At 51.0% G+C, this 21,765-nt stretch overlaps 1 protein-coding gene, 1 long non-coding RNA gene and 1 other non-coding gene across 10 annotated transcripts in view; 1 reads left to right on the top strand and 2 right to left on the bottom strand.

The window, feature by feature from the left end:
* Positions 1-1,351, bottom strand: part of LOC144307906 (uncharacterized) — a 58,852-nt gene extending 57,501 nt beyond the window's left edge. The window contains exon 1 of the long non-coding RNA XR_013374573.1: positions 1,151-1,351. This is a non-coding gene — a long non-coding RNA (uncharacterized LOC144307906). The remainder of the gene's footprint in view (positions 1-1,150) is intronic.
* On the top strand, positions 1,036-21,734 carry HDAC6 (histone deacetylase 6). Of its 8 annotated transcripts, none has more exons than XM_077887977.1 (29): positions 1,036-1,184; positions 2,267-2,389; positions 2,470-2,598; positions 2,736-2,824; positions 4,125-4,209; positions 4,306-4,346; positions 5,030-5,141; positions 5,273-5,370; positions 6,536-6,640; positions 6,766-6,834; positions 13,503-13,629; positions 13,736-13,801; positions 13,894-13,953; positions 14,052-14,141; positions 14,486-14,592; positions 14,690-14,757; positions 14,986-15,151; positions 15,259-15,387; positions 15,470-15,638; positions 15,920-16,053; positions 16,627-16,695; positions 16,784-16,976; positions 18,270-18,419; positions 19,684-19,858; positions 19,968-20,425; positions 20,507-20,626; positions 20,761-20,907; positions 21,003-21,131; positions 21,337-21,734. In XM_077887977.1, the coding sequence occupies exons 2-29, from the start codon at positions 2,297-2,299 to the stop codon at positions 21,403-21,405; spliced, it is 3,447 nt and encodes a 1,148-aa protein (XP_077744103.1). In that variant the 5' UTR covers positions 1,036-1,184; positions 2,267-2,296; the 3' UTR covers positions 21,406-21,734. The 8 variants fall into 8 exon arrangements, with proteins under 8 accessions (XP_077744103.1, XP_077744099.1, XP_077744098.1 ...); XM_077887973.1 differs by lacking the exon at positions 1,036-1,184 and adding an exon at positions 1,351-1,544 and having other exon boundaries at positions 2,473-2,598; XM_077887972.1 differs by lacking the exon at positions 1,036-1,184 and adding an exon at positions 1,352-1,544.
* LOC144309298 (U6 spliceosomal RNA) lies at positions 6,215-6,326 on the bottom strand. Its single transcript, XR_013375346.1, has one exon. It is a non-coding gene; the product is annotated as a U6 spliceosomal RNA (small nuclear RNA).
* Positions 21,735-21,765: the final 31 nt, after the last annotated feature.

Raw genomic sequence — 21,765 nt, 5'->3', positions numbered from 1 at the left:
TATCCGGCTCTTTACAGAAAAGTTCACTGACCTCTGCTCTTCAGGAATCTGTCTTGTGACTATACAGAAAAATGGGCCGTGGGTCTTACCGGGTGCTCCCTACTCTACTGTTCTGAGGGCACTACAACCCCAGAATGTTCCTCAGTGTGTATCATGTTTTCTTTGGTGCATGTGGAGGTTTAAAGGTCTTAGGACTTGATCCTCTTCCACTGGGACAAAAAATAAAACCAAACAAAACAAAACCATGTTCTGGTAGCAAAAGAGTGAAAGAGAAGGATGGAACTGGGGTTTTCTAAAGGGTCATAGGGCCAGGCTACTGGGTGGTGGGGCTGTCAATCTATTTGTTAGTCAGCATGCTGAACCCCAGACCGCTTATCTCTTCAGCCCCAGCCTACAGCCCGGTAGGAAATGGTGAAGAATGAGAGAGGGAGATTAGGAGGACAAACCGGCCTCCTGCGGAGCTGATATTTAGACATCTAGACAAGGGGTGTGAGGGAGTTGGAGGGGCACACGGGTGCAACTCCCCCTACTTCCCAGGCACACGCTTTCCCTACAGCTTGGGGGCAGAGGTTACCCAATGGAGAGGGCTGGAGGGAGAACTGCCGTCCAAGAAAAACTCTCCATGAGTCTATTCAAGCCCCGGGCACTATTATCACAATTTGCCAGATGAAGAAACCGAAGCACATAGATGTTCAGCAACTTGCTAAGGGTCACATGGCTAAGTCGTGTAACCTCAGTTTCCTTATCTCCAAAGCAGCCTTAATAATAGGAACTACCTCACAGAATTGTGGCTTACGACAGTGCCTGTCACATATTACTTGCTATCATCACGACTGCACTCAGTAAACCTCCTTCCATCCTACCAACCATATTCCCAGCAGAATAGCAGCAGCTAACATTTAGTGAGTGCTTCCTGTGGGCCACCTTAGTGAATATTAACTCGGAAAAGCCTCACAGCATTTAACATCGTCACCACTCCCATTCTGGCCACCACCAGCCATCCTCCAATATCCACCGCGCTCCGGGGCCCTGCCGCCGGCCCGCCCGCGCTACGTCATCACAGCGCGCCGCGCAGGAAGCCACCGGGAGAAAAGAAACCGCCCCTTCCTAATTCCCTCGCTTGCTTGTTTGCTCTCTTGAGTCATCGTACAGGACAACTGGCGCGGGTCCGGAGGACTCCTAAGGTGACCGGACAAGGATCGAGAGACAGCGGCCACGGGAGCCAGGACGGCAGCGGCGGTGGTTGGGGGAGGGGCGGGCTAGAGCCTGAGCGCCACCTCGAACCGCGGGGGCACGCTTCACGCAGGCGCAGCACAGCCAGCGTCGCGCGCTGACGTACCCACGGCGTTTGTGAGCTCGCGGGAAGTATGGCCCGCCTGAAGGGCGCGGCCCTGAGCACCGACACACAGTGTAGGCGGATCGGGGCGGGCAGTAGAGAGACCGGCCCAATGGAAAAGAGGGCCTCAAGCACCCGCCGTCCCGCAGGTCGCCAGGAATTTGGCGGCGGGAGCCCTGGGCGGAGTTTGAAAAAAGGGCTGCGCTCAGTGAGTGGAGCCGAAGGGATTGGTCGGCGTCGGCTGTGGGGTCGGAAGGGGGAGGGGACTGGTGGGAGGCGGCCTGAAACTGGCTGAAGGGATTTGCTGGAGCTTGAGGGTAGGGTTTGAGCAGGGGGTGGGATCTGGTGGAAGGAAAGGGGCAGTTCCCCGAGGAGGGAGGCTCGTTGAAACGTTAGGGGCGGGATCTGGCCAAGTGGAAGGTGTCGGTCCAGCCTGATAAGGGGTGGAGTTAAGTGGATCGTTAAGGGTGGAGTCGGGGCCGGAGCGGGGTCTGGGTCTGGCTGAGTGAAAGGGTGGGTGATTATTCTGGGAGATTAGCTGGAAGGGGCAGATTTGTGAAGGGGTGGGGTCTTGGCGAGGCTTGGAGGAATGAAAGAGTCTGGGAATGTGATTTGGGGGAGCGGAAAGGGCGGTGATTAGCTGGAAAGGGCCGGCGCTAGGACGGACTGAGCCTGGGGACTTATTGCTCCGCGAAAGGGCAAGACTTTTAAAGGGGAAAGAATAGTGTTAAGGGGGTGGAGCCTACTGGGATGGGCGGGACCAGGTGGAATGGACACCCCAGTGGAAGGAGAAGGCCTTGAAAGGGGTGGAGTTTAGAAGGCGGTGGGGAGTAGGATAGCAGAAGGGATGGAGACTGTATAGGGGGCGGGGTCTGGGAGGCCCTCAGGGCACTCCAGCCTGTTCGTAGTCACCGCCACCCCACCCCCCAGAGCCGCATCAGGGGTGAAGTCTCCCCGACCATGACCTCCACCGGCCAGGATTCCACCACAACCAGGCAGCGAAGGAGTAGGCATAACCCCCATTCGCCCCCCCACGACTCCAGCGTCACCTCGGTGAGGCCCCAAACCTGCCTGATGGGGGGGAGGAGCAGTAGGCCGTGCCCTGGAATCTGACCCTTCTCTCTGTTTGGCAGAAGCGAGGTGTTAAGAAGGGTGCCTTACGCCACTCCAGCCCTAGTCTAGCAGAGGTAAAGAAGAAAGGCAGAATGAAGAAGCTCAGCCAAGCAGCAGAGCAAGACCTAATCGTGGGCCTGCAAGGGCTGGTGAGAGTGGCCTGGGCTCAATGGATTTAGCTTCCTGTGACAATCAGAATCCTGTGGTTCTCCCTCCTGGACAGTGTGTGTTCCTTCTGACTCGGGCCCAAAGTGGATCGGTTTCTCCCCTTTTTTTCTCCCTGCAGGATCTGAACCTTGAGGCCAAGACACTTTGTGGCACTGGCTTGGTGTTTGATGAGCAACTAAATGAATTCCACTGCCTCTGGGATGACAGGTGAGGCTGGCTCCTCCAGACGGTACCCTAACCACAAAAATAAATGCCCTTAGAGCCCATTAGCAAGAACGAAGCCATTCTTATGCTAGCCTGGAGACTGGCAGCAGATGATTTCAAGTGGGGAGGCTTAGGCTTGAAAAGATTCTTTTCATTTGGCCAACACCTCCTGAGTATGCACTGTGTTCCAGGAGTTGGTGATACAGACATGTCAGACCAGACAGACAGGGCCCCTTCTCTAGGAGCTGTTAGTTGAGTAGGAGAGCAAATCATTAAACAGCCAACAGCAGTGTGAAGTATTTAACGAAGAATAACCCCAGACTAGGGGATTCAAGAGTGTTTGATAGAGGACCCTAGACTAGCATTCCGGGGTTCGCAGAAGGCTTCCTTGAAGAAAGGATATTTCATGCAGAAATGCAAGAATTTATACCTCCCATTTGCTCACACATGTTGTAATTCTTTTGGCTCTGTGTTGGAAATGTATTCAGTACCTGACCTCTCCTTACCACCTCCACTGCCACCACCACCATCACTTACCTAGACTTGGCCGAGGCCTTCTCCTTGGCTGCCTGCTTTCACCCTCACCCTGCTGTCTGTTCTCCACATGGCAGCCAAAGAAAACCAAAATACGTGTGAGATGATGTTGTCTCTCTCTTTTTAATTACTTTTTAACTGAAGTATAGTTGACATACTGCATTACATTAGTTAGAGTCCTGTTCTCTTTTTTAGAATCCTTCAAGGGTATACCATTGCCCTCAAGGTAAAGTCCAGATTCTTCATTCTGGCCTATAACATACCACGTGATCTGGCTCCACACCACTTCAGTGACCTCATCAGCCAGTCACTCGCGTAGCTTCATTTCACCCACACTGGTCCCCCTGCTGTTCCTCCAGCATCACCAGGCACTCTGTCAGCTCGGGTCTTTACCCTGGCTGGCCCCCTCTTCCAGAAACTCATTTCCACCTCCTCCTCACCCAGTTAACATTCCCATCTCAAGGAGACTTGCTCCAAGAGGTCTTTGTCTGCTCCCCTTCCCCCACACCTGCTGTTGGAGGCCTTCCTAGTCTATGTCATTGTTTGCTCATTTATCACACTTATGTGTGTATGTCCCCTCTCCCAACAGAAGACTCATGATGGCAAAAGATTTCATTCTCGAATACATGTCTGCCATCTCCTGAGGAGCTAGGGATGCCGTGGTAGACAAAACAAACAGAACCCCTGCCTCTGGGAAGATTGCATTTTAGAGGGGGAAGAGAGAGTCTGTGTGTGTGTGGGTGTGTAACTGTATGTCTTGTCAACCCAGCTTTCCTGAGGGCCCTGAGCGGCTCCATGCCATCAAGGAACAACTGATCCAGGATGGCCTCCTGGACCGCTGCGTGTCCTTCCAGGTGAGTCCCTCAGCCGACACCCTGGGTGGTGGGGAGGAGCTGGCAGAGCCTGGGTGCGGCCAATGCCTTAACCCTTTATTCCTTGTGTCTCTCCAGGCTCGGTTTGCTGAAAAGGAGGAGCTGATGTTGGTTCACAGGTGAAGGCTTCAGGGCCTTGTAGCGGTGGGGAGGAGGCCACCCTGGGCCAACCAGGGCAGGCCGCATTCTCTGGGAAGGAATGTCCTAGGCCTTGTGGCCTTGAGCAAGTTGCTGAGTCTCTGAATCTGAGCGTCCTCGCCTATCACACGGGAACTTGTAAACAGAAGTTCCTCAGGAGGCTCCGAGATGTGTTGAGTGCTTAGAGTGGTGTCTGCCATGTCATCAGCCCACAATAGGCTGTTGGTATTACAACCTAGTGTGTAAACAGAGGATGGACATGTGGAGAGTGATTGGAGGTTCCTCCATGGGCTGCAGGAACCCAGAGTGAGGGCCCTGGTGTGAAGTGATTCAAGGAGAACTAGCTTGGCAGAGGGGCTGTCTGAGCTGAGAAAGAGTGAGTCAGATGAAGAGGAAAGCTGAGGGAAGGGAGGTACAGACAGCTACAACAGTGTGGCCAATGGCCTGTGGGTAGGATTTATTCTGGCTAGAGCAGAGAGCAAGGGATATTACTGGAAATGAGGCTGGCTGGGGAAGAATCAGGAAACATGTCCTGTATCCCAGCTGATCCCTCAGATTGACAGTTGAGGGGGCCTGTCTTGACCAGGGCTCAGAAGGGACAGCCCTGACTCAGGCCCAGGAGGGAGGCAAATCCTTGAATCTCATCTCCTGTCTGTGTCCCCAGCCTAGAATACATTGATCTGATGGAGACGACCCAGTACATGAATGAGGGAGAGCTCCGCATCCTAGCTGACACCTATGACTCAGTTTATCTGCATCCGGTATGGATAAGAACTGTAAGAGCAGAGGGTGGTGGCAATCCTAGGGTTTCCCATCCCCATGCCCACCACATCCTGGGGAGGAGTAGTGGAGTGGACAGGGCTGCTCTCTCCCTTACTCCCTCTCTGGATCCCCACTGTCTTTTCAGAACTCCTATACTTGTGCCTGCCTGGCCTCAGGCTCTGTCCTTAGGCTGGTGGATGCAGTCCTGAGGAACGAGATCCGGAATGGCATGGCCATTGTCAGGTAGGACCCACCGGCATTTGGCTGTTTTATATTTTAAAAAATTCCTTCTCTCGAATGTAAAATGTATTGGTATGGGTGGTATATTCATATGGTTCAAGAGTCAAAAGATACAAGAGGGGATACCAAAAAATCTCCTACCCTCATCCCTCAGAGACCTGCTTTCTCTCCTGGAGGTAGCCATTGTAACCAATGACTCATGTGTGCACCCAGAAACATTCTGTGTTTATTCGTGGAGTAAATGCCATATTTTATCAATGCTGAAATCTGTATTTTACCATCTTGAAAACCAGACTCATCTTGCAAACAGTGGCGTCTTAGAATTCATTTAGCAGTGTTTTCTGTTTTGTTGTTGGCATGTGAAATCACTATACATCTTCACGTTGTTGGCATCCCAAAATTGATGAAATGCAGAAGATACAGCCTTTCTACTCCCCCTTTTTTTAGCCACAAAAGGTGGTAGCACTCAACATGCTCCCTTCCGTACCATGCATTTTTCACTTCTATGTCTTGGAAAGCTTTTCTCGAACAGTGCATGCCTTAGATCTGCGTAGAACGACACTGTGCAAATGCACAGGAAGTTAACCAGCCCCCTAGAAATGGGCGTTTTGGTTCTCCCCAGTCATTTGCTGTTTCCAAAACATGTCACAGCAAATACCATTATCCATTTAGAAACATTGTTATTTCACCCTTTATATTTTGTGGGCTGTGGGCTAAGTCCCCGGGAACAGAATGGCTGTGAGGGTGTGTGCACTGATCACTTTTATTTTACTTATTTTAAAAATTTTAATTCCAGTATAGTTAACATGCAGTGTTACATTAGTTTCAGGTGTACAATATAGTGAAAAAAAACATGGAACACTTTACAAATTTTTGCGTCACCCTTGCACAGTGGCCATGCTAATCCTCTCCCTCTCCCTCTGCCTACATTTTAGTATATGTGCTGCCAGAGGGAGCATTACACGTTGATAACTTTAACGAACATTATGCAATTTCCTTTGGGTAGAGAGCAGTAGATGGGGTGAAGGTCTGGGGGCCCCAGGTACTCAGTTCCTGACAGATTTGCAACCAGAGGAGTTGGTGGTCTAGAATTGGAACACAGGGGAGAGTCTGCCTCTGTAGAGGAGGACCCCCACCCCCAATCTGTGGCCTTCCCTGTCCTGCCCAGGCCTCCTGGACACCACGCCCAGCACAGCCTTATGGATGGGTATTGCATGTTCAACCATGTGGCCGTGGCTGCCCGCTACGCTCAACAGAAGCATAACATTGAGAGGTCAGCAGCAAGCAGGGGGGCGGGGGTGGTGGGGGTGGCACAGGGTAGGGTATCCTGGTCTGGGCCCTTCCGCCAGATGCACCTTGATCCTCTTACATAGTACCCCACCTCTGTCATCCTCACAGGGTCCTTATCGTGGATTGGGATGTACACCATGGTCAAGGAACACAGTTTACCTTTGACCAGGACCCCAGGTATGCCCTGAGTGCTGCCTTAGATGCTAGACTTCCAGCCACCCCCGCATCCTTACAGGCCCAGCCAGGAGCCTAGGCAGGAACGGAAGGCATTCACATTCATCAGGCCCACCTTAGAACCCAGTTCTGTGTAGCTCTCTACATTGCCTTCTTTCTTGCTTAATTTCACTGTGAGGCAGGGTCCGCTGGCTTCCCCATTTTACAGATGGGGGAACTGAGGCTTACAGCTCACACGGTCATACAGAGTAGTGGGAGAGATGAGATTTGAGCCCACAGATGTTTGAAGACCTTGTTCACAAGTTTCCCTCGGAACTGGAGTGAACTTCAAATTACGGGTTTATTTTTCTGATTCTGACTACTGCAAAATATTTAATGAAATTGAACAACATTGGGGCACTTAAGTGGCTCAGTCGGTAAGGTGTCTGCCTTAGGCCCAGGTCATGATCCCAGGATCCTGGGATCAAGCCCCATGTCGGGCTCCTTGCTCAGTGGGGAGCCTGCTTCTCCTTCTCCCTCTGCATACTACTATGCTTATACTTTTTTTTTCTGTCAAATAAATAAAGTCTTTTTTAAAAATTCCAGCAGGATTTTAAAAAAAGCAAAGATAATTGAGCAATACAGAAATGTCTAAAACAGTGAGTCTCCTGGAATTCCTGCCACTTCCAAATAACTTACTGATAGTGTCAGTTATATTCTTACAGAATTTTTTCTTTAGATGGATGAATATTTAGTATGGTCATTAATGCACCCCCTAATGGGATGTTGCTTTCTGTGTTCTTCGGCAATTTGCTTTTTGCATTTAACAACGTGTCCTGGGCACCTCTCCACATTAATGCCTCTAAAGAACACCTTGGTCTTTGCAAGGAGCGTTCAGTATCCCGTTGTATAGCTGTATGTCTGGTCATTTAACCCTCGGACATTTATGGTGCTTTCCAGTTTTTGCTATAACAGACAGTTCTACAGTGGAAATATATCATTTTATATTATCTTAAAATCTGTAATTTAGAAAGATGTAACTTTGCATTCCTTTGTACACGTATAGGATGTACACATATAGGATGAATTTCCAAGTGTGGATTGCTGTGTCAGAGGGTCAATGGGCTTTCAAATCTGGGGTCTCCTGCCAGACTTCCCTCCTGAAATGTGGCACCAGCTTACCCTTCCTGTGGAAAGTGATTGAGCAAATCCTCGTCAGTAGGGACACTAAGTGTTGTTTTATTCAACCTTCTATCAAATCAACTGCATAGAATCCCCTTTTTCCCCCACAGATCCCAAGTTCCCATGGCCTATTATTTAATCTAGGTTGGCAGTTCTCTGAACATTGCTTTATTATTATGTAGCATTCAATGTTGCTGACAGGTGTCTGACTTTTATTTCTTTCTGAGTAATCCATTTCCCTCTCCAAAGATATCACTTTCTTCTTTCTATCCCTGTGTTCTGAACTTTCATCCCGGCCTCTTCATTCCCCTTAGCAGGGAGTAGACATTTTACATCTGAAGACTCATGCCTTTCTTAAATCTTAAATCCTCAGATGCTTTTTTTTTTTTAAAGGACAGTCTTTTTTAAAATTTTTTTTAGGTTTTATTTATTTATTAATGTAAAACACACACGGAGAGGGAGAGAGAGAGAGAGAGAGACAGACACAGGCAGAGGGAGAAGCAGGTTCCATGCAGGGAGCCTGATGTGGGACTCGATCCCGGGTCTCCAGGACCACACCCCAGGCTGCAGGCGGCGCTAAACCGCTGCGCCACCAGGGCTGCCCTCCTCAGATGCTTTCTTCTAAAGGGTCTTTTAAAGAAATATTTTATTTATTTATTTGAGAGACAGAGAAAGAGCAAGAGAGAATGAGTGAGGTGAGGGACAGAGTGATGAGCAGACTCCTGCTGAGCAGGGAGCCCAGTGTGGGGCTCAATCCCAGGATCCTGGGATCATGACCTGAGCCAAAGGCAGATGCTTAACTGAGTAAGCCACCCAGGTGCTCCTGTATTCCACTGTATTCTGTCTGGTCTCTTGTATTCTCTTTTTTTAAAGATTTTATTTATTTATTCATGAGAGACACAGGCAGAGGGGAAGCAGACTCCCCACAAGGAGCCTGATGTGGGACTTGATCCTAGACCCTGGGATCACGCCCTGAGCCAAAGACAGACAGTAAACCACTGAGCCACCCAGGTGTCCCTCTCTCGTGTTTTCTTCTTCATTTTGCTCTGTGTCCTGGGAGAGTTCCTCAACTATATTATATCTTGAAGCTCTTCCATTGAATTACATATTTAGACATTGTTTTCATCTTCAAAAGCACTTTCTTCCTCCCTGTTTCTGCATCCTCTCATTCCTCAGCTTGTTTTTAAAGAGGAGTAAATAGAAGCGCTCTAAGTTTTCCTCAGTTTGCCTCAAATGTCTAGCAGTTCTTATTTGGCATTCATATTGAAAAATGCTGGTGAAGGTGGCTGTCCTGGGGCTGCTTTTCTGGAGTGCATGCCAGTCTGTTTCCTCAAATTTGTTTCCCCAGGGTGGGGGCAGGAAATGTCATGTCCACTGACAGATCTTAACCTTAGGGAGCATGGACAGGAAGCCATGCATCAGATGGGGTCCTGCCAAATGCCAGGAAAAGGGGGGGGTCTCTTCTTGTGATGGCATCTCTTTTTTTTACCGTCTGTCTTGCTGAACATTTGTCAGTTGTACTAATTTTTTCAAATCTAACTTTTGGCTTTTTTGGCCATCCACTGTTCTAGTGGGGTTTGGGGTTTTTTTTAAGATTTTATTTATTTGAGAGAGAAAGTAAGTACAAGCAGGGGGAATAGCAGAGGGAGAGAGAGAAGCAGACTCCCCACTGAGCAGGAAGCCAGACATGGGACTCGATCCCAGGACCGTAGGATCATGACCTGAGCCAAAGGCAGATGCTAAACCAACTGAACCACCCAGGTACCCCATGTTTATTTTTTTAAGATTTATTTATTTTGAGAGAGAACAAGAGAAAGAGTGAGGGTAGGGGCAGAGGGAGAGAAACTCAAGCGTAATCAGTGCTGCACAGAGTCCTATGCAGGGCTCTATCCCATGACCCTGAAATCATGACCTGAGCCAAAACAAGAGTCACTCAACTAGCTGAGCCACTCAGGCACCCCTAGCACTTATTTTTTATACTTAATTATTTTTTCTGTTTTTATCTTTATTAATCTCTTTCTCCTGTGTTATTTTGTCTGTTTCTGGCTTCTTGAATGCTTCAACAATTATCAACTCAGTTGGCCAATCTGATTTCATCTGTACCTGCCATTCTTCTTTTTTTTATTACTGCCATCTTTCTGTAATATTTTTAAGTTAATCCCAGATTACCATATCATTTTTTCTGTAAATATTCTAGAATATCTCTCTAAAACATAGAGGATGTATTTTAAATTAAAAAAAATTTACCGGGATCCCTGGGTGGCGCAGCGGTTTGGCGCCTGCCTTTGGCCCAGGGCGCGATCCTGGAGACCCGGGATCGATTCCCACATCGGGCTCCCGGTGCATGGAGCCTGCTTCTCCCTCTGCCTGTGTCTCTGCCTCTCTCTCTCTCTGTGACTATCATAAATAAATAAAAATTTAAAAAAAAAATTTACCATCGTATATCGTCTCTAAGCAAACAAGAATTCCCTAACTTCATTCATCATTCTTTTTGTTTTAATAAATGCATTGGAGGCTATAGCTGTGTTCTTTTGTGGATATGTTATTGACAATATGCACAGATATGAAGAATTGTAAGTATATTCAACGCATTCTTTCTCATAAATAAGAATGTATAATTGGGGAAAAAAAGCACACATTTATCCATGCCCTTCAATCTCCTAGCTCCCCATCTCTTGGGCTCTTAACTCCATCAGCAGGGTCCTGGGTGGAGACAAATTGATCAAGCCTTAAAGTACAAAAAAAAAAAAAAAAAAGCCTTAAAGTACTAATATGAAGATGATAAAAACAGGTAAACTAAGGCTAAGTAGTTAAGAGAACAAGAAAATCTAGTGAATTGGTCATTCAGTGAATTGGCTACTCAGAATTGATTTTGTGTACTTTGACCTGGATCTGTACTTGATGTCTCCAGAAGGGAAACCTCAGGTCATCTTGGGTTCCCTCCGTGATCTGCTCAGCATGAGAGAGGGCTCCGTGAGGCCCTTGGAGTCTCAAAGACTATTTCCCAGGGATTTGTTGAAGTCTCTAATTGTCTCCATCTTTCTGAGATGATCCTTGTTTAAACTTCCTTTTACTGTCTTTTGACTGGGATTGTGGGAGAGCAAGGAGGTAAACCTGTGCTATCAGTCCACCATTCTTTTATTAGAAATCAGTGGAACTTATTTTAAAACCTCCTGCTGGGGTGCCTGGGTGACTCAGTTAAGCATCCAACTCTTGGTTTCAGCTCAGGTCATGATGTCAGGTCCCGGGATAGAGCGCTGTGTTGGGCTCCATGCTGCTTGAGATTCTCTCTCTCTCTCTCTCCCTCTCCCTTGCCCCTCTCCCCACTCATACTCTTTCTCTCCCAAATTAAAATAAATAAATCTTTAAACAAACAAGCAAGCAAAAAAAAAAAAATAACCCTCCTGCTGTTTGCTTTGTTTCCTTGGGTGTTCATTCTGCTGGTTCTGGTGGCTGTCATGAGTTTGGCTTTCTTCGACTATTTTCTTTATTCTTTTCTTCCCCTGATGATCATCTTTATATTCCACTGTGGTTTTCTTTTTCTCTACTGGTTAACTTACTTTAAAAAAAAAAGTTTAGAACTGATATTTATCAGAGTCAAAAGTAAAACAGTCGGGCCCCTAGGAGGCTCAGTCAGCTAGGCAATCTGCCTTTGGCTCAGGTCATGATCCCAGAGTCCTGGGATCGAGCCCCCAAGTCAGGCTCCCTGCTTGGTGGGGAGTCTGCTTCTCCCTCTGCCACTCCCCCTGCTTGTAATCTGTCTGTCTGTCTCTCTCTCTGTCAAACAAATAAAATCTTTTAAAAAAAGTAAAACAGTTATCTCCCACCTACTCAAGATCAGATCTTTTGCATGGGTTTCATTGCTCGATTCCAAGGTGTTTTTCTTGGATTTCAAGAATCTTTCTGTATCAGTTGCATCAATTTTCACTACCACATTATCAGCACTTTTTAAAATGTGACTAAGTTGGTTTAGATTCATTGCTTACCGCTATTCCTTGCATTTCTCTGAAGAAAGATAAAAACTGTTGCCTTAAATTCTTAAACAGGGGCAGCCCCGGTGGCCCAGTGGTTTAGCACTGCCTTCAGCCCAGGGCCTGATCCTGGAGACCCGGGATCCCACATCGGGCTCCCTGCATGGAGCCTGCTCCTCCCTCTGCCTGTGTCTCTGCCTCTCTGTGTGTCTGTCATGAATAAATAAATAAAATCTTTAAAAAGTTTTTAAAAAATTCTTAAACAAGACAGGGAGTGAACAGATGGATGGATGGAGGAAAGATTATTCATTTTGATTGCCCCCATCAGAATTAAGCCCTCCTACAGCCTCCTGCTGGGCTTTTTTTTTTTTTTTTTTAAAGATTTTATTTATTTATTCATGATAGTCACAGAGAGAGAGAGAGAGAGAGAGGCAGAGACACAGGCAGAGGGAGAAGCAGGCTCCATGCACCGGGAGCCCGACGTGGGATTCGATCCCGGGTCTCCAGGATCGCGCCCTGGGTCAAAGGCAGGCGCCAAACCGCTGCGCCACCCAGGGATCCCCCTGCTGGGCTTTCTATCAGAACATAGACCTTCGTGCCTTTTCAGGGTCTGTTCTGTGTCTCTCTGGTGTATCCTCTGTCCTCACTGCCCTGAGTGCTCAGTGTCTCACCTACAAAATACAAGTAGTAGAGGTGCCCTGTAAGGTACTGGAGAGAAGGAAGGGCCCCTTCACTGGCCTCAGGAAGCCTCAGCCACCACCCCCACACATATACAGAAACAAATTTCATGCCCCCTAAGCCCTAGCCCTCAAGGTTCCCCACATCCTTCAGGGGAAGCACTAGGCTCTCCAGCCTTGCCTGCTCTTTTCTACGTTAGCTGGCTCCTACCAGCTAAGAGCCGTATGCCTCCCTTGGGTCTCAAACATCACAGAATCTGTCCTGCTATCACCACCTTGGTCACGGGGGCCCGTGGGGCAGGCTGGTATGATTTTGAGTCCCCTGCTGGGTCAGAAGACCTTGGGGACTGGGCTAGATCCCATCACTGTCAGGGTCTCCCAAGCTAGCACTGAGGAGAGTACCAAGTGGGTTTTTTTTCTTTTAAGATTTTATTTATTTATTCATGGGAGACAGAGAGGCAGAGACATACACAGAGGTAAAAGCAGGTTCCCTGCAGGGAGCCTTATGTGGGACTTGATCCCAGGACGCTGGGATCACCCCCTGAGGTCCTTTTTTTAAAAAAAAATTATATTTATTTATTCATGAGAGACAGAGAAAGAAAGGCAGAGGATACCTGTGTTTTTGCCAGTGAGAAAGTGCACGAATGAGTGAAGTGATGGAGAAACAGGAACATTCGTGAATGGGAGGGTGGATAAGTTGGTGACTAAATAGAATGAATGGATGTGAGAGTTAAGGAGTTAGTGGGGAAATGGATGAGAGAATGAATGAGTGGCCAAGTCAGCTGGGTGCTGTGGGTTGGGGTGTCTGGGGCATTGACTCTCAACTGCCCCCACCTCTTTTTTCCCCCCTCCCTGCCTCCAGCGTCCTCTATTTCTCCATCCACCGCTATGAGCAGGGTCGGTTCTGGCCCCACCTGAAGGCCTCTAACTGGTCCACCATAGGTTTTGGCCAAGGCCAGGGATATACCATCAATGTGCCTTGGAACCAGGTCAGCGTCTGCCCGCCCTACACCCCCAAAGTCAGGCCCCACCCTGCCCTTCAGCCCGTTTCGGGGCAGAGGGCAGAATGTCTCCATTGTGCTGCTCTGTCTGCAGGTGGGGATGCGAGATGCTGACTACATTGCTGCTTTCCTGCGCCTCCTTCTGCCAGTCGCCCTTGAGGTCCTGGGGGTCTGGGGTGTGTTGGGACAGGAACAATGTTGAGGGATGGGCCGTGAGGGCAAGTGGCCTCATGTAGTCCCTTTCCCCCTCAGTTCCAGCCCCAGCTGGTCCTGGTGGCCGCTGGATTTGATGCCCTCCAAGGGGACCCCAAGGTAAGGTGGGCTGCCTGGGATGGTACGTGGGCAGAAGGGGGCTGCACCGAGCCAGGCTGATCCTCCACACACATCCCACACCCCCTACCCCCACCCAGGGTGAGATGGCCACCACTCCGGCAGGGTTCGCTCAGCTAACCCACCTGCTCATGGGTCTGGCAGGAGGCAAGCTGATCCTATCTCTGGAGGTGAGTGACTCCCTTCAAGTCTCAGCCCGTCTATGGATCCATCCAGGAGGACATTAGAACAAAGCTTTCAGGTTAGGCAGGAGTCTGTCCCAGCCCTTCTGCTTACTAGCTGGACCACCTCATCTAAGTCACTGAACTTACTTGTACCCCCACTTGCCTTGTGCAAAATGGGCATCATAACTATGGTGATTGCCTCCCTGCACTGTTTGGTGAACGAAATGGAAGTCAGCCTTCATTTTCCTTGTTGCTTGCTGTGTAGTCAGCACCCTAGTAGCATTACTGCTGTTCTTCCTTCATAATGCGTGGCTCTTTCCTGATCCCCGCCCCCCACACTCCTTTCCCAGGGCGGCTACAACCTCCGCGCCCTGGCTGAAGGTGTCAGCGCCTCACTCCACACCCTTCTGGGAGACCCTTGCCCCATCCTGGAGTCTCCCAGTGCCCCCTGCCCAAGGTGAGCACCCTAGTGGAGGGTGGAGGAGGAGAAAAGTGGGACCCGTACTGCCTGCCCACTGGCCATCTGATCACATTTCCCCTCCCCTGCCCTCTAGTGCCCAGGCGTCACTCTTCTGCGCCCTGGAAGCCCTGGAGCCCTTCTGGGAGGTCCTTGTGAGATCAGGTAGGAGGCAGGGAGGGGGCTAGGTGGGGAGTCAAGCATGAAATGAGCCCTTGAGAGAGACTCTCCCAGACCCTGCATGACTTTTCCTGGTAGGGGAGCGTCAGGCCCTCTCTCGCCTTGGACCCTGGTTTCAGGCCTCTCACCTCTTTTATGTTTGGGTAAACTGAGTTCCAGAGCATTACAGGGATCTGAGGTCGGGGGAGTAGAGTAAACGGCCTCCCTTTACAGCTGAGGCCCTGGAGGAGGACATCCTGGAGGAGGAAAAGGCGGAGAAGGAAGAGGAGAGACCGTGGCAGCCCTCAGTGCTCCCAGTTCTGACGTGGCCCATGCTGCAGGCTCGCACAGGGCTGGTCTATGACCAGCGGATGATGGGTCACTACAACTTGTGGGACAAGTATGCAGTTGGAGGGCCACTGGCTAAATGGACAGGGACATTCCTCCCACCTTTCTGAAGCACTAAGCCCTGTCTCTGTTCCTTGCCCACCCCCACCCCAAACCCAGCCATCACCCAGAGATGCCTCAGCGAGTCTTTCGGATCATGCGCCGTTTGGAAGAGCTGGGCCTTGCGGGGCGCTGCCTTACCTTGCCCACACGTCCTGCCACGGACGCTGAGCTGCTTACCTGCCACAGGTCAGACCTCCCTCCACCCCCCCCCACTACTGCCCTGGTGGAGGGGATGGAAGCACCCGACTGTCCCCGTCTGTGCCTCCAGTGCCGAGTATGTGGGCCGTCTGCGGGCAACCGAGAAGATGAAAACCCGGGAGCTGCACCGCGAGGGCTCCAACTTTGACTCCATCTACATCTGCCCCAGCACCTTTGCCTGTGCGCAACTGGCCACTGGCTCTGTGTGCCGCCTGGTGGAGGCTGTACTAGCCAGAGAGGTACCTCCTCCATAGTGTGTGTGGGGGTGGGGGGTCTTGGGAGGGGTAGGGGGGATGGAAAGAGGTTGGGGCTGGGCCTGAGGCACACAGGAAGGAAGACCCCTGCTCCCCAGAGGCCTTGCTTACTGGCAAGTGCGGTGGGGGGATGGGGATTACCGGCTGGGGGCGCCTAGCAGCTGGGGGTAGTGGCAGTGACGGAAGGAGAGAATAAAGGGAATAAAGGAGAGAGAAAGCAGCGAGGGCAGGTGGTCTAATCTTTGCTTCCTGCTCCTCCCCCCCAGGTTTTGAATGGTACTGCTGTGGTGCGTCCCCCAGGACACCACGCAGAGCGGGATGCCGCTTGTGGTTTCTGCTTTTTCAACTCTGTGGCTGTGGCTGCTCGCCATGCCCAAGCCATCAGTGGGCATGCACTGCGGTGAGGGCTCCCTGGGCTCCATTACCCCCACCCCCCGCCACCAGCTCAGTGCTTACTCACTGGGCCAGTGGTGCAGACTCCCACCAGGACTTACCCAGAAATACCCAAGTGTACTTTTGCCCAGTACTTCCCCAGAAAAGGACCAAGGATCTAGCCTTGTAGTACTTAACCAGATAGGACCCCCAGATTGTAGCACCCAGTGTCTCCCTGCTCCCTCATTTCTGGCCCCTGATGGCCATCCTGACAGATTTCAAGGTCCAGGCCCCCAGTGCTTACTTCAGAAGACCCAGTATCCAGCTCCCCACATTTACCCATACAGGGTTTTTTTTTGTGGGGGGGTTCCAGCCCCAAGCACTTGCTTGGGCTCATAGTGAAGACCTCAGGACCCAGTCTCTGGCCTTCATCCTTACTCTGATAGGACCCGCAAGCCTGCCACCCACTGCTTTCCCCTCCAGGACCCAGAGTTTTGCCACCAGCAATAAATGCCCCTGTAGACAGACCCTGGGGTTCAAGCCCCTATCCTCTCTCAGGGGGCCAGTGTCCCAGGTCACTAAGGAGCCCTTCCCTCCCCAGGATCCTGATAGTGGACTGGGATGTCCATCATGGTAATGGAACTCAGCACATATTTGAGGAAGACCCCAGGTGAGGGGCTGGGGCAGGGGCCGGGGCATGCCTCAGGGGTGCCGGGGGCCACTAACCAGCCATGGTCGCCCCCTTCCCACCCCGGCAGTGTGCTCTACATTTCCCTGCATCGGTATGATCATGGCACCTTCTTTCCCATGGGGGATGAGGGTGCCAGCAGCCAGGTAGGCCAGGCCGCAGGCACTGGCTTCACTGTCAACGTGGCCTGGAATGGGCCCCGCGTGGGTGACGCTGACTACCTGGCTGCCTGGCATCGTCTGGTGCTTCCTATTGCCTATGAGGTATAGTATGGGATGCATGTGGCAGTGACTGTGTGGGTGACAGTGGGCTTGCATGTGTCTGACTTCCAGATGACGGATCCTGTGGGACAGCTGTAGTGGGTGACTGATCCTGTGGGTGGCTGTAGTGATGGCTGGGGGTGGGGGAGGATGTGACTCTGCGATGGCCTTGGCCTATTTCTGCCTCTGCAGAGTGGCTCTATGTGACCGCCTTCCCTGCGGTCCTGTAATCATAAGGGACTTCCAGGTATGTGGTGGTGGACTTCTTTGGATGCATATGAGGTGGCCCTGTGTGAGTGCCATCTCTGTGGAATTGCACATGCAAGGCAGGGAGGAGTTTGAGTGTGTGTGTGTGTGTGTGTGTGTGTGTGTGAGGCTGCACAAATGGCTCTTGGCCACCACCGTTTTGCTCTCTGGTGGCTGTAACACTGGATGTTACCGTGCACTGCTCTCTCTGTGACATCTGGTGTGTGGCTTTCAGCATGTGTGAGAGTATGTGTGACATTCCCCTCTGCCTGTCTGCCACAGCTGCTTGTGTGTCTGGCTGGCAGTAGCCTGTGTATCTTTGCCTGACACTGCGTGAGTGTGTGGCTATAGATGACTGCCTTCTCTGTGTGCAGTGTGTGTGTGTGTGCAGTGTGTGTGCGTGTGTGTGTGTGGTGATTTGGGTAATGGCACGTGTAGGACTGTGTCTGTGTAGGGGTGGATGTGGCTTACCATCCCCTCTGTGAGGTACTGTTGTGTATGTGTGTGTGATTCGCACAATGTCAGTTCAGTCTATGTGCTACCGTCTCATATGTGTGGGCATGTGACCATTTTCTGCCTGTGGCACTTGTATTGTCACTTTCTGTGATGGAAGTGTATGTGCACCTCCCTTTGGCACTGTCTGTATAAATCCCTGTGTTGTGCCTGTATGTCCCATGTCACCATCTCCTGACGTCTGAATCTCCACATTTCATGTCTCTGCCTTATGACTCTGCTTTGTGTCCCCATCTGTCCATTTCCAGAACTGTCTCCCAGTCTCTGTTGCGTCATGTCTCTCAGTCTATGTTTGGTGTGTCCACATCCCTGTTGATCTGTCTCCATGTCTCTGTCTCTGTGACCCTGATTCTGCCTGCCCTGTGTCTCCACGTCCTCCCCTCCCCTTCCTATTTTCAGGGTTCTGGTCCTGTGTCCCCCAGTCTGCAGTCCTCCATCTTTCTCTGACTGGCATCTCTGTGTGTCTGAGTCACCCTCCCCTACTAGCTACCCAGGCCACCACACTCATGCCCTCATGTCTCTTCTCTCCTGGTTCAGTTTAACCCGGAACTGGTGCTGGTCTCAGCTGGCTTTGACGCTGCACGGGGGGACCCGCTGGGGGGCTGCCAGGTGTCACCGGAGGGCTATGCCCACCTCACCCACCTGCTGATGGGCCTCGCCAATGGCCGTGTTGTCCTAATCCTGGAGGTAATTCTCTTTGCCTCTCTTCCCACGGTGGGAGGACCAGGTTTGGAAGGCTTGAAGTCCTGCCCTCTCTGCTGGCTAGCTGTAACACTCGGGGGCAGCTTGCCAAAATCTGCTTTGAGTGTCCCCACCTGGGATTGTTGATAGACACCCGGTGTCAATAACACCAGCTTAATAGCTTTAACTGAGTGCTTGGCATTTGCCGTGTGCTCCTCCCAGCTCTTCATGTGTAATATTAACCCACTCACTTGCCAAAACAGCTTTCCGAGGTAGAGTCTGCCGACCTTGTCATCTTCCTCCCTCATGATCAGGAAAACTGAGGCACAGAGAGGTGTAGTGACTAGCCCACCTCCACACATCTGATGGCAGAGCCAGGGCTTGAACCCAAGCAGCCTTACTCACGCTGGCGTCCAAATCCTTTACCATTACTTGAGCTATCTCAAGAAATCTCCCGAGACAAAGTTAGCTCACTGACCTTTTGTGAGTCACTCAGTGCCCCTGCGCCACCCACCCCCCATGCCTCAGTTTCCTCAACTGTAAGATGGGGCTGGCTACTCATGAAACAGTGCCTGGTGTGTGCTAAGTGCTGTATAAGTAGTTTCTAATTGTCGTGAGTTATTGTGTGCTAGTTAAACCCTCTCGGGCCACCTTACATACTGCTATTTTTCACTACTGAGCAGATAAGGACAGTCACTCACAGAGATTAATTAGCTGCTCTAAGGTCCCACAGGGTGCCCAGGACCACTTGTGTCAGGGCAGGGAAGTGGTGAAGAACTTGGACTCTCCCATCAGGTAGCCCAGCTCCCGCTGTGGGCCTCAGACACATTATCTTACCACACTGAGCCTCAGTTTCTTTGTAGAAAGAGCAGAGACTGGGATTCCTATAGGATGTTGAGTGAAGGGGGTTTCCCTACAGACTGGGCACATGTGGTGGTAAGGATTAAGTGATTTGATAACACATAATATGCTCAAAATAGGGTCTGGCACCCAGAAGGCACTTGAGGAATATTTGCTGTTACTAACATTACGCTCAGTGCTACTGTCATGATGGTAATTATTATCTTGCACTTTACATCATAATTGATCTCCCTCAACAGCCACCTCACTTGGTGGATGCTGCCCATCTGACAGATGTGTGTTCTACTCATTTGTCTTCACCCTCCAGACTTGCAGGGCCCTGGAGGGGGATTGGGAGGCAGAACATCTTGCCTCCCAGATTCCATGGGGACCCTCCATCATACTTTTCCTCCACTTTTTCTTAACATAGGGTGGCTATAACCTGACATCCATCTCAGAGTCCATGGCTGCCTGTACCCGTTCCCTCCTTGGGGACCCACCACCACTGCTAACCCTGTCGAGGCCCCCACTCTCGGGGGCCCTGGCCTCCATCACCGAGACCATCCAAGTCCATCGCAGATACTGGCGCAGCTTGCGAGTCATGAGTGAGCAGACGTGGGAAACTGGGGGTGATGGGGCTCATGAGAGAGCAGGGATCAGGGGCAGGATAGGAGAGAGCACTCACACTCAAGGATCTCCCTCCTGTGGTTCCAGAGGTCGAAGACAAGGAGGGACCCTCTACTTCTGAGTTGATCACCAAGAAAGTGACCCAACCAGCCAACCCTGGGTCAGCTGAGAGGATGACCACACCAGAAGGGAACATTCTGGACATAGACACAGAGAAGGGTCCCTCAGCATCATCCGTGGAAGAGTCCACTCCCGGGCAAGCTAAGTCAGAGACTGCTGTGGTGGAGTTCAATCAGGACCAGTCCTTGGAGGCTACCACAGGGGAAACCACTCTGGACCAGACCATCCCAGAGGCAGCCACAGAAGGAACCACACCAGGCCAGACCACCTCAGAGGAAGCTGTGGGGGGAGCTGAAGTGATCCAAACCTCATGTACTGATAACCAGACTCCCCCAACCTCACCTGTGCAAGGAGCCACACCCCAGATATCCCCCAGTAAGCTGATTGAGAATCTCAGGACCTTGGAACTAAACAGCGAGGCTGAGGTAAGACCCACCACACCCAGTTAGGGGGAAGAAGGGGCAAGAATCTGGCCTCTCAGATACATCTCTTGCCTCTGCATCCAGAAGGCACCAGAATCTCAGATCCCAGAAGAGGAGGGGCTACTAGGAGAGGCAGCTGGAGGTCAGGACGTAGATGATTCTGTGCTGAATGAGAGCTGTGGGGACCATGCTGACACTGACCAGGTGAGCTCAGGCACCAGGGAGAAGACTGTGGCTTCTGTCTCTTGACTGTTCCAGCCTCCAGCTAGGAAAATGTGGTGGAGGGACATGGGATAGGGAGATGGAGTCCCTAGCTCACTCAGTTTCATCCACTCCAGGTCGTGCTTTATGCCGTGACACCGCTGCCCTGGTGTCCCCATTTGGTGGCAGTGTGCCCCATCCCTGAGTCAGGCCTCGACGTGACCCAACCTTGTCAGGACTGTGGAGTGCTCCAGGAGAACTGGGTGTGTCTCTCTTGCTATCAGGTAGGCAGCAGAAGAAGGGGTTGGGGTGGAGGTTGGCTGGGAGCAGACTGCTGGTGGGTACTGATCCCCACTCAATCCTCACTTCCCAACTTCAGGTCTACTGCGGTCGTTACATCAGTGCTCATATGCTCCACCACCACGAAGACTCAGGACACCCGCTGGTCCTCAGCTACGTCGACCTATCCACCTGGTGTTACAACTGTGAGGCCTACGTCCACCACCAGGTGGGTCCTGGGCAGAGCCTCTAACACGCGCACACACACACCCTCACACAGACCTTCTGTGCTTGGGTAAAGGGAGAGTGAGGACCCTTCTGCATGTGGGACAGGACAGTCCAGGAGAAGGGTGGTTGAGGACTAGTGTGGGGCAACCTCCTGGCTGAGGTAGAGGGGTCCTCACTCTCCTCCCCACCCTCTCTCGCCTCCTCAGGCTCTCCTAGATGTGAAGAACGTGGCTCACCAGAACAAGTTTGGGGAGGACATGCCCCACTCACACTAAATCCCAGAAAATGTTTCTCGTCTCCACCTTCTAAGGATTCAGATGAGGCACAGCCCCACTCCATCCCATCCTGAAGACTTTTCAGCTCCCCTGGGATGCCGATTTAAGCATCAATACTTGTAAGAGGACTGTGATGATCAATTGTAAATCTCCCCCTGCCCACTGCCTGTTTGAGGGACTCCATCTAACCTGCCCGGAAAGAAACGGGGGGCAGTTCAGTGGTCCCAAGAGGGGGCTGATATCCTGAACCTGATACTCTGGAGGGAGGGGGATCAACTGACAATATATAGCTGAGTTGCATTAGTAATAAAGGACAAGCTATTACAAAACCTGGAGAGAGCCTTTTAACCTTAAGTAAGT

This window comes from Canis aureus, chromosome X (genome assembly GCF_053574225.1).
Source record: "Canis aureus isolate CA01 chromosome X, VMU_Caureus_v.1.0, whole genome shotgun sequence".
NCBI classification, from domain to species: domain Eukaryota; kingdom Metazoa; phylum Chordata; class Mammalia; order Carnivora; family Canidae; genus Canis; species Canis aureus.
This window is presented reverse-complemented; position numbering and strand designations above follow the sequence as displayed.

Bases quoted from the DNA above. Each gene is read 5' to 3' on its own strand.
- HDAC6 (XM_077887972.1), top strand. From the start codon at position 1,368: ATGGCCCGCCTGAAGGGCGCGGCCCTGAGCACCGACACACAGTGTAGG. The intron at 4,210-4,305 runs GTGAGTCCCTCA...GTGTCTCTCCAG, and splicing joins ACCGCTGCGTGTCCTTCCAG to GCTCGGTTTGCTGAAAAGGA. The intron at 14,142-14,485 runs GTGAGTGACTCC...CTCCTTTCCCAG, and splicing joins AGCTGATCCTATCTCTGGAG to GGCGGCTACAACCTCCGCGC.